Source organism: Saccostrea cucullata, unplaced genomic scaffold (genome assembly GCF_032062105.1).
Source record: "Saccostrea cucullata isolate Sc308-1 unplaced genomic scaffold, CSIRO_AGI_Scuc_v1 ctg14907, whole genome shotgun sequence".
NCBI classification, from domain to species: domain Eukaryota; kingdom Metazoa; phylum Mollusca; class Bivalvia; order Ostreida; family Ostreidae; genus Saccostrea; species Saccostrea cuccullata.
The window spans coordinates 2,735-14,755 of record NW_026918673.1 but is presented as its reverse complement, the minus strand read 5'-3'; the positions used below and the strand labels follow the sequence as shown (position 1 = coordinate 14,755).

At 37.3% G+C, this 12,021-nt stretch overlaps 1 protein-coding gene across 1 annotated transcript; it reads right to left on the bottom strand.

The window, feature by feature from the left end:
* Nucleotides 1–734: 734 nt before the first annotated feature.
* On the bottom strand, nt 735–6,855 carry LOC134269481 (uncharacterized). The gene is made up of 2 exons (XM_062751683.1): nt 2,399–6,855; nt 735–2,349 (listed from the first exon to the last, which is right to left on the bottom strand). The coding sequence occupies exons 1-2, from the start codon at nt 6,853–6,855 to the stop codon at nt 735–737; spliced, it is 6,072 nt and encodes a 2,023-aa protein (XP_062607667.1).
* Between the last annotated feature and the right edge of the window lie 5,166 nt (nt 6,856–12,021).

The following is a 12,021-nucleotide window of genomic DNA, read 5'->3' as shown; positions in this document are numbered from 1 at the left end:
CTGTCCAAAAGTCGTGAACACAGCTAGTCTACATAATTTATTCTCTAGGAATAAACCGTAAATGCTACAATGACAAAAAGAAACAATACAATGTAGCACATGCAAATAGGCCAGGGAGTACGAAAACAAAGTTATAAATTACGCGAAAACAAAACATTCAAATGCATAAAATTCAATTTATCGTAGATATAGAAAGAAATGCACTATTTATCACTTAATATAAAGATGAAAATGAAATTACAAATATACATACACTGTGGGGCTGTAAAAACACCAACGTTACAAGTTGTACATGTTGTAGACATGAAAAGCTCGTGGAGCGGAAATAGTAAGTTGTACATAAAACCAAACCAAATACGTATAAAATTTCCGGAACGGAACACTCCCTGCCTAATATTGATATTATCATAACAATATTACTATAAAAAACATATCAAATTCAACAAAAATATTCTGATCAAACATTACGGTATAATAATATAAGAAAATATGGTGCAACGACCAGGATCCTAAATATAATATATCATGATGGAAACAACAAATTTTAACAGTTAATTATCACTTCAAACTGCTTGATAAACTGACGTACATGTACATTGTTAATCGATTAGTCGAACAAGTTCACTGATCGGTCGCGTATATGTACATGGCTTCCCATTAATGATAACACGAACAGATGCCTTCCGTACGAGTCCATCCGCACTGGGGAATACTTCTTCCACAAGTCCAGTAGATCACTGACACCTAGCTGACTCACGATCCTTGACAACCACTACGTCTCCAACCTTCATGTTCGTTTTTTCAGATGTCCACTTACGACGGGATTGTAAGTTCTGAAGGTAATGGGTTTTCCACTGTTGCCAGAATAAATCGGATAGGACTTGCACTTGCTTCCACTGTTCTTTGTATATGTCACGTATGTCAACATCCATACACATAGAAAAGTGACCGGATATCTTCTGATTCAGAAGCATGGCTGGACTCAACACAAATGGTAGCTCAGGATCGTTAGATATAGTAGTAATCGGTCTTGAATTAATTATGGCTGTCACTTCGGCCATCAAAGTACTAAGTACCTCGTGCGTGAGATGTTTTCCTTTGGGTCCTAAGAGTAGTGTATCCAATACTCGTCGCGTTAATCCAATCATTCTCTCCCACACTCCTCCCATGTGGGAAGAGTGGGGAGCATTGAATGTCCACACAATCTTTGACTTATCAAGAAAGTTCTTCACTGGTCCCTTTGTCACGTCAATCCCAAGATCTTCTGTAGCACCAATAAAGTTAGTACCTCTGTCTGATCGAAATAAAGACACATTCCCACGAAGTGCAATAAATCTACGTAATGCATTGATGAAAGACGAGCTGGACATTGACTCTACTAACTCAATATGGATTGCTCTCGTTGTCAAACATGTAAACATGATGGCCCAACGTTTACTTTCAGCTTGTCCACCACGTGTTTTACGTGTGACGATGGTCCAGGGTCCGAATGTATCTACTCCCACTGCACTGAATGGAGGTCCTGGAGTAATCCTGTCCGGTGGTAAATCGGCCATCCTCTGACTTTCAAACTTCCCTCGTAATCTTCTGCATATAACACACTTATGAATCACTGATGAAATTACTTTCTTTGCACCAATAATCCAGTAACCTTTGTTTCTAATTGCACCCTCTGTGATGTGTCTGCCCTGATGAGCTGATTTCTCATGAAAATGCTGTACAATTAATTTTGCTACATGAGATTTCTTAGGAATAATGATTGGATTCTTCAGTTCCTCAGAAAGTACGCTAAGATTCAATCTTCCGCCAACCTTCATAATGCCATCTTCACTCAGGTAAGGACACAATTTAAGCACAGAACTGTCTCGTTGTAGAGGTTTCTTATGCTGTAAACAATAAATGTCATCCAAGAAAAAGGTTTTCTGAGTTTCTTTGATGATGACTGATTCACTGTCTCTTCTGACTGTCACAGGGTCTGACACAATTTGCTTTTTCTTTCTGATGAAAGTCTTTAGCACCGTAAGTGCACTCACTAAAGAATCCCAGCTGGAAAAGTTTTCAAAAATCCCGGTAAGATTAAAGTCATTAATCACTGTCCTTTTAGCACTGACACGAATTTCGACGTCCTGTTCTGGGTTAATGAGGGGAAAAGATTCATTGATGGTCACCGTGTTGAGATGAAGGAATTCTGGTCCTCTCAACCACTCCTGGTACAAATTTTGAGCCGAGTTCAATCCTCGCGTTCCTAGATCTGCTGGGTTCTCTGTTGATTTCACATAATTCCACTGAGAGGGATTGGATGCTCGTAAAATGCGCTCAACACGATTGGCTACGTAATTGTAGAAACGTCTAGTTTGGTTAATGTAGCCAAGTACAAACATACTTTCGTAAAAAAAACTTTGTGGTTGTAAATTTAACATTCAGATGCATGTTGAGAATTTCTGCTACATCTACTGCTAATAAGGCCGCACAGAGTTCAAGTCCTGGCATGGTATGTCCATGAAGTGGCGCTAATTTCACTTTGCCGAAGACAAAAGTTACTTCTATTCCCATCTCAGTAGAAAGTCTCATGTAGGAAACTGCTGAGACAGCCTGTTCCGACGCATCGCAAAACACATGTAGCTCAACTGTCTCACTCTGGCTCAAAGATTTGGTAAAATACATGCGAGGGACAGTCACTTGCTGTAGCAATGTAAAAGAATCCTTCCATGATTCCCAACGATAAACATATGAGGGGTCGATCTCATCATCCCAGTCATACAGTGCTGTAATTTCGCGAAGAATTATCTTCCCTTGGATCACAAGAGGTCCAGTGAAACCCAAAGGGTCGTATATGCTGTGAAGCATGGATAAGTAACCACGTCTCGTGTTAGGTTTCTTGGCAAAATCCACATGAAACACAAAACTGTCAGTAGATAAATCCCATGACAAACCTAAGCTCTGATGTATAGGTAGCGAATCCTTCTCTAAGTCTAACAGTTTTATTTCTTTGCTTAGGTCTTCCTTGGAGAAAGCTGACATCACATCTTTGTGGTTTGATGCAATTTTGTGTAACTTAATATTGCCGTTGTTCTTAAGTACAGTCTGAGTTCTTTTCAACAAATCGACTGCTTGTGAAGCAGTTGGTAAAGACGTTAAAGCATCGTCTACATAAAAGTCATTTTTCACAAATTCTGTGATGTCTTCATCAGAATTTCTGGTGCTCTTGTGTAAGCCAAATGTTGCTACAGATGGCGACGGAGAGTTCCCAAACACGTGGGCACACATGCAATATTCTATAAGTTCCTTGTTAGGATCATTATCTCTATACCATAGAAATCGCAAGTAGTCCCTGTGGTTGACGTTGACGAGAAATGAGTAGAACATCTGTTCAATATCTGCTGATACTGCCACAGCGTCTTTCCTACATCGAAGGAGAACACCCACTAAATTGTTTGTCAAATTAGGTCCTGTGAGGAGAACACTGTTAAGAGACACTCCTTGGAATGTTGCAGAAGAGTCGAAGACTCCACGTATCTGATCCTTTTTCTTAGGGTGGTATACTCCGAACAATGGAAGATACCACACCTCTTGCCCATCCTTTAACTCTGGGGCTATCTCTGCTGCACCGCTATGTATTACTTTGTCCATGAATGTAACAAAGTGTTGACATTTTCTGTCGTTCTTCTTCAAGCTTGAATCAAGAATCATTGCTCTCTTTAATGCCATTGGTTTGTTGTTTGGTAAGGGGGGTCTGTCCTTACGAAATGGAAGGGGCGCCGTCCAATTTCCACAGGCACTAATTTTCATTTCCTTTTCCATAAGATTAAGGAATTCGCGATCCTCCACAGAGTGACCAATGATATTATCGTCATGTCTTCTCTTGAAAATATCTATGTCTTGACCTGAATCTCTCTCCAATATTTTCAACTCCTTGTCACATGGTTGGAAGATCGTAGATCGTCCGCTAGGTAATACAGAAGTTTTAAAACTTGTTATGGTTATATCTGACGGATTGTCCAGCATAGGTAAGTGTTTTCCGTCCAAGCACACATTTCCAATTATGACCCATCCAAAGCATGTTTTCTGTGCAAACGGATTGTCTTTGGGTCCAATAATTTGTTGAAAAACATGGTGCGCTTCTGTCAAATCGCGTCCTATCAAAAGTCCAATGTGATGTTTAGGATCATATTTAGGAATTTCTGACGAGATGCCACGAAGATGTGGATACTGTTCCGCAATCTCAGGGGTAGGTATCTCAGACACATCTTGTGGAATACTTCTGCACTCAATGAGGGTAGGTAATCTCAGTGATGTTGATGAGTCTAGAGACTCCACTATGAAACCATAGGCTTGGCGACCAAGGGCGTGTTCCTTTCCAGAACATGAAGACAAATTATACATAAGTTCATTTCCTTGTACACCCAAGGTATCCATTAGTTCACTTGATGCCAGTGTGCGATTGCAATGTTCATCGATCATTGCGTACACTGTCGCAGATGTTTCCGGATGTTCTTCTGAGTACACTCGTACTAAGACAGTTTTTGCACAGGAGCGTCCATTGAATTCATTACATACTGTTGTACATTTTGAATCCACTTTAATCAAACCAGTCTCCCCGCCGTGGGCTGTTTGGGAGCAGCTGTCCTGAAGTTTCCTCTTGTAAGAAACATGCATAGCAGTAACATGATTGTTACTTCCACATTCTTTACATTTGATTCTTTCTGTACATTGTCTCTTTGTGTGACAGTTAGTTCTTAAGCACTTGAAACAAAGTTTGTTTTCTAACACATATCTACGGCGTTCCTCCATTGGCTTCTTCATGAAGAGTTGACATTCATCAAGGAAATGCGAGATAGCATTGGGGTGCAAAGGACATGATCCTTTCTTAGGATTTTCATCACTTCCTGTGTGAACATCCGTTTTCTTTGATACGACAGAGGTGGGTTTCTTGGTGAGTTTTGGTTTATCCTTTCCTGCGAATGGAGATGAAGTATCAAACACAAAGCCCGGATCATTCAAGGAAACACTGAGTTCATGAATAAATTTTACTAATTCCTTGAACGGTGGAAATGGAATGTTATGTTTTATTTTAAATTTCACAGCTCTGTCACGCCATTTGTTCTGTAGGTTTTCTGGTAGCTTAGACACAATAGGATTGATGCCGACTGGTGTATCGTAATAAGACAACAGTAGTGAATACTGAGGATTGTTCTTGTTACACTCTATTTCCCCCAAGAGGTCGACTAGGTTGTATAACAACGTTTTGTCCTTTGGTATCTGTAAGACTGGAAATTTTTTTAGTTCACTTTGTAGCTTTGAGTCGATCAGTTCAGGTGATCCATATCGTTCATCTAACCTTTGCCAGATCCTGTTAAGTGCAGCACCAGTATCACAAGGATTCGCTCTTCTAATTCTCGTAGCTTGGACTGTTGAGTCAGGTCCTAACCATCTTAAGAGTAAGTCTATCTCTTCAAGGGGACTTAGCGTGGCTTCTGACACTATACTCTTGAAGCTGCCTTTCCATAGATTATAAGATGAAGGATCATCATCATACTTTCTAAGTCTTTGTGAGATCAAGTCTTTCTTCATCATATAACTGTTCATGAAATTACCGGTAGCACTAGTAGTTGTAGGAATGACAGTTGACGGCACAGATGAAAACTGTTGAGGTTGAATGTTACTGTGTGAATGTATATTCCCAGATTCCAAACTAGGCTGCGATATCACAGGTTGTGCACTAGTGGGCGTTGGCTGTGTGTACATCGGTTGCGATACCACAGGTTGTGCACTAGAGGGCGTTGGCTGTGTGTACATTGGCTGCATTGGTCGCGGAGTGTATGCCGAGTACATAGGATGCATAGGCCGAGGAGTCTGAGGTGCGTACATAGATGGCATAGGTTGCGGTGGGTATGTCAACTGCATAGGATGTCGAGGATAAGCTGCCAGTATGGGTCGTGGTGGATTAATAGCTGGTCGCACTAGTTGTGGATTATACGGTTGTTGTAAAGTTTCTGGAACACATGTTGTTGACATGGAAGGCAGAGTTTTATCCAACTGTGGAACAAACTTTTCTGCTTGAGGATTAAGAGGTAAGTTCTTTATAAAAGTTTTAGATTTCTCAAACCCTCCTACTTTCGGTAATCCTAGATCAACACAACTCCTTTCTTCTTCACCCATTTCGAATTTCACTCTTGTTTCTGCGATCTCAACCTCCTCTTGATGTTTAAGTAATTCTAGTTGTGTGTCTAAGGATTCCTGCTCTCGTTTCAGTTTTGCAGCATGTAATTGTTCTTCAAATTGTAGCTCTGATTTCTGACGTTTTAGCTCTGCAACCTTCTCTGCATTCTTTAGTTTGGTTTTGGCTTCCTCCACTCTCTGTAACGATCTGATGCTAGCTGATGACATCCGACCACTTACAGTATTTACCTCCTCTTCCAATGATCTTATGGTCTCACTGAGTTTTGTCAAACATGATTCTGTATCTTGACTAACTAGTCTATAACTGTTATCTATCAGAATTCTCTCACTATCACTGTAATTGTGTCTGTTCATGTAATCCTGACTTTCCTTATATACATGTGTATAAATTTCAAAGTTTTTCTCAACCTTATCGCGGATTGAGATTAGCACTGAAAGTTCTTTTGAACATGAAGGACTTGTACATTCTTGAATACTTGATCTTATTCTATTTTCTATGTGAAGAAGTTTTTCTCTATATTTTTTAATATTTTCTTGAAGATGTTGTTGTCCCTTTTGTGTTTGAACCTTTACCCTATCTGACGTTCTCGTCGGTTCTTGGGTCTGTTCACTCTGTTGTTCCCCGGAGGGTAACTGGTCCCCGGAGGGTATCTCTTCTCCGTTTGGTGTTGACATCATGGCTAGTCATTTACTATGCTGTCCAAAAGTCGTGAACACAGCTAGTCTACATAATTTATTCTCTAGGAATAAACCGTAAATGCTACAATGACAAAAAGAAACAATACAATGTAGCACATGCAAATAGGCCAGGGAGTACGAAAACAAAGTTATAAATTACGCGAAAACAAAACATTCAAATGCATAAAATTCAATTTATCGTAGATATAGAAAGAAATGCACTATTTATCACTTAATATAAAGATGAAAATGAAATTACAAATATACATACACTGTGGGGCTGTAAAAACACCAACGTTACAAGTTGTACATGTTGTAGACATGAAAAGCTCGTGGAGCGGAAATAGTAAGTTGTACATAAAACCAAACCAAATACGTATAAAATTTCCGGAACGGACGACCTGTCATTTTGCTATTTAATATATATAGAGAAGTCTTACAATGATTTTTATACGCCCGTCTTAAGACGGGACGTATTATATTATAGGCTTCATGTCCGTCCGTCTGTCCATTCGTGTCCGGCTCATAACTTCAATACTATTAGGCCTAGGATTATCAAACTTTGTCAACTGATACTTCTTGGGTAGACGGTGTGTCGCGCACCAAAAGTAGTTCGTTCTGATCTTTAATAAAGATGCTATGGCCAAAAATGGAAAAATCCTGTCCGGCTCATAACTAGAAAACTAATAGACCTAGAGTTATCAAACTTGGCAAAAGTATACATTTTAGGTAGAAGGTGTATCGCGACCTATTTTAAGGTCACTGTGACCTTTAATTTTAGTGAAATTTTTTAAAAATTTAAGTTTTGTAAATTTTAAATTTCATAATCCTAAAAATGTAAAAACTAGAGTTGTATCCTTAATAAAAAGTATTAAATCAAGTAAAAACTTATTTTTTCATCATATACTTTACAGCAATCTTAAACAAATATCAGTGTTTGATGAGAGGAATTCAGTTTGTCCCATCGGCATAATTGGTGGCTAGCTAAGTTTTAAAATGAATTTGATAAAAAGTAATTAAAACTTGTTTGATATTCATTATTGCATAATAAACTAATAATCTGATATTATATAATATTAATTATTTAAAAACTAATTTTATGGGATGGGGTTGAATCAGCATGCCTACTTGGTCATATGAATTAAATATAAAACCTGTCTGGCATTAAATCTAAAAAGAGTATTTTATATGTTTTAAAAGTGTTTTAGGATAAAAAATGCAGATCCATTAATATTTAGGTAGTAATGAGTAGAAAAGCATCCAGTCAAAGATTAATTAATGAGTTCAATGTAGGAAAGCTGTCTGATCAAGCACTGCCTTATCTGTCTTGGGGATTAGACAAAAGAAGTCTTCTGGTCATAGCAAATGTCACTTGATGGCCAGTCTTTCTTTTCAAAATTAATTTGACATAGATTAAGTTGTTAAGACTAATTTGATATTGTTTATTATGATGGCCGGCAGTTGACAAAGTCTAACACAAACAGTATAGAAATCTGTCAGTTATGTAATATTTGTTTTAATTACGTCTACAGCACAGGGGATGGATAAAGAAATATTTCTTTTAAAAATGGAAAAATCATGGAAATCTTAGAATCAAAGTTGAAGTGATTTTCTTGCAGTCTAAACTGTTAAAGATAATTGTGTAATATTTTGACGGGCGTATCATGCTGTGGCGTGGCACTTTATTCGTTTTAACTTGGGTTTAAGGGATAGTGGTTGTAGTTTAACCTTCTCGCAGCACTGTAAGGTTATTGACAAAAGAAATTATCAAGAACTTCAAGATAACTGAAATTATTTGTTCAAGGAGTTTTATTTTCACAGTACTGTTGTCCAGTTCAGTAATGGAGTTCCCTCCTTTGTGTAAGGAGGTGGTTTAATAAAAGGCATAAAGGAAAAAAAAATAAAACAAAAAAGGAATTGTAAAACAGGTCCAGGAAAATCACTAAATCCACGTATAAAGCTAAATATAGATATCTAGGTAATTGAACTTATCACAGAGCTTATTAATAATCTACCTATTTGCAATATTCACGTGCATTTTTAAGGTGACAGACTTACACGAGAAAATTGTCGCATTATGGCGGTACGTCGATTTACCCAAATGGAAATCAAATGGACCTAAATGGAAATCAAATGGACCCAAATGGAATTTTTCAATGTTTTACTGCGGTTTTATTAACTTTTACTTGTAAATTAAGTACTGTTTTGATTATATGTGTTATATGTATTATATATGTGTTCATTATAGCTGCCATTTCCATGTGTCAAAACGGGGAAAATAACATCAAGGAAATACATTTAACACCAAACAAATCACCGATCATCATCATATATTCAGAGGAACAACTGAAAGATTTAAAGACTATAACTGTAAAGGCTCCAACGATAGCGTTCTGGGCATAGACCGTACCTTCAACCTGCATGGGTCCATGTTTTGTGACAACACCATATGAGAACCGCAAACTCATAATAAAAAACCTGAAAGGCTTCGATGGCGTCGAACAATTTTAAGAAAAACTATTTCAAAAGGTCTGCAAATAGGTCAAGTGAGTGACTCCAGTAACATAATAAAATGAAAAAAAAAATAGTCTTAACACAAATACAGTAAAGGGCCTGATAGCCTCGTGGCCTGGTCCGAATAAGCCAGGGTTCGAATTGACCAGACGTCAGAAATGTCCTTTATATCAATCTAATTTTTTTTCAGTCAATCGAAGACATATGAAGGGTTTCATAAATTATTTTAATTAATTTCCATTGTCAGAGTGTGTTCTGTTTTATAGTGATTGTATCTTAACTACAACCATGACTTTAATGTTTCAAGTACGATCGACTTACGATAAGGCGCGGTAAACAATTGAAGGAAATAAATAAATACAATAATACTGGCATTACTGGTCAATATCGTAGGTTGTTCGGCTAAAATTGGATTGAAGATCGTATAAGTAAACCTAAGATTAAGAAATTCAATTTTTAAACCGGGTAGTCTTGTAGTATTCGTGTTTATTTTGTAATTATTTTACCGCTATAAGATTGTTTGTATTACAGTAATCGGTCCCAAAATGTGATTCATGTCATTCGGCACACCCTCTCTGTAGAAATACATCCGCAACAACCTGACTGATCGCTAGATGACGATCGGGCAAGCCCGACGCCATAAAAATGGAAACGTTACAAAATCCAATTTTCCTTGGGCCCATATTGCTGCATTGGGATGATGAAACAGACTCATTTTACAAATTTTTCTGTCACTTGAATTGCAAACTTGGATTCCCGACTGGTCTGAAAATCGGCAGTGATTTGGAGAAGGCCATGTTGAAAGCTGTTCGTCAAGCTTTCTCAGATCCTGTCCAATTGCTATGCACCAAACATTAAAAGGATAGCGTTCGACGATACCTAAAGGACAATGACAGTTGCAGCACAAAGGAAAGGGAGTACATCTTTTCCACCATATTTGGACAGGAGGGCATTATAAATGCTGACGATTCCTTTTCGTTCCATTCAAAAACAGCGGACTCGGACTGTCATTTGCAAAGTAAATATCTTCAATAAATTTCGACATCATTTTGGAAAACGTCTCAAACCTTTAATTCAAAAACATGTGTACAACCCACTCCGAACTGGCGTAATTACAGAACAATAGACCAACAACAACTCTGGGTCCATGAAAAATCATCTTAAGCATTCGTTAAATTTGAAGCCCCACAAAATTACAGACCTCATCTGCAAGATCAACGAGATCAGTGCCATCCAGTTCCATGATCTCCGCCGTGCACTCCATTGCAACGGGAATGATGTCTTAGAGGACTCCCTGAAGCAGCACAAGGTTGCCCCTGACGTGTGGCTGAAGCTGAGTGGTTCAGAGAAGAACAGGAGAGTGGGGAAACACCTCCAACGACAAGACCAACTACATAAAGAGTACAAACTGCAGCTTCCAGGTAAAACATTACTAGTATTTATTAAATTTTATTTTCAACTTCAGGAATATTTTACTTGCGTGTATTTCAATTTTATTTTTAATGAAAATGAATCATCTTAATTATGATATATTTTTAAATAGATATTCCACAAACATTCAAAGTGGCCCAAAAACAATGTCAGAGGAAGAGACCAAAGGCCGAGCGGACCAGGCGCTGAACTAGTGACAGAAAACGCGATTGTAAATTTACCGTTTGTAACTTTACTGATTTGTTACTTCACCGATTTGAGACCAATTTGTGACATTTAAAGCAACTACCATGACTTTACCGATTAGTGACAATTTAGTACTATTCCACGTAAGAATCGGCAGGGGGCGGCACATGAGGGGTCTCCGATTTTTTTCAAACTTTGCATGCAGGTAGAGTATGGTTAGTGACTTCCTAAAATAGTTTTTTTTTCTCAAATCTGCGTCTGGTTTCCATGCGGCTGAATTTCCCTTGAAAATATGCAAAATTGCCAATGGTCAATTTAAATTTAAAAAAAAAAACTAAAAAAAGATATCACAGTTATGTTTTTTTTTAATTCAACTACAGCACAGGGGGTAACTTTTCAAAATTAATTCAAATTTCTATATGTCCAGTAAATGTTTAATTTTAAACTGAAAAGGGAAATAATCCAAATGTGCAAACACATGAAAATTTCATTTTTTATGGGATTTTCGGATATCTAAAACTACAAAAACCCAACAACCAAATCAAAAAGACATTTTATTGTCATAGACATCATTCCCTGAGGTCAATAAAAGTATAAAACATTTTTTGTGCAAATGATGTTCTATTTAGGAAAAAAAAAAATTTATCATAAAAAATAGCATTTTCCTTTTTTCCCATAACCCCACATATGTCATAAATATTATGCATGTGGAATACATAATAAATTCACATAACTAAATGTTTTGAATTCCATCATCATATTCAATACAACATGTTACTTTTCATATTAAATAATAACTATCCTGATGTCAATAAAAATATAAAAACATTTTTGTGCAAATGATATTCTTTTTCTGAAAATTGAGGGTAAATTTTATAAAAAATAGCATTTTCCTTTTTTTCCATAACCCCACATATGTCATAAATATTATGCATGTGGAATACATAATAAATTCACATTACTAAAAGTTTTGAAATTTATTATATATTTAATACATCATGTTACTTTTCATTATGGCCCCGCAAGAATTTG

Excerpts from the sequence above, each read along its gene's own strand:
- LOC134269481 (XM_062751683.1), bottom strand. The coding sequence starts at position 6,855 with ATGTCAACACCAAACGGAGAAGAGATACCCTCCGGGGACCAGTTACCC. Across the intron at positions 2,350-2,398 it reads GTTAAATTTACAACCACAAA|ACGTTTCTACAATTACGTAG; the intron begins GTTTTTTTTACG and ends TAACCAAACTAG.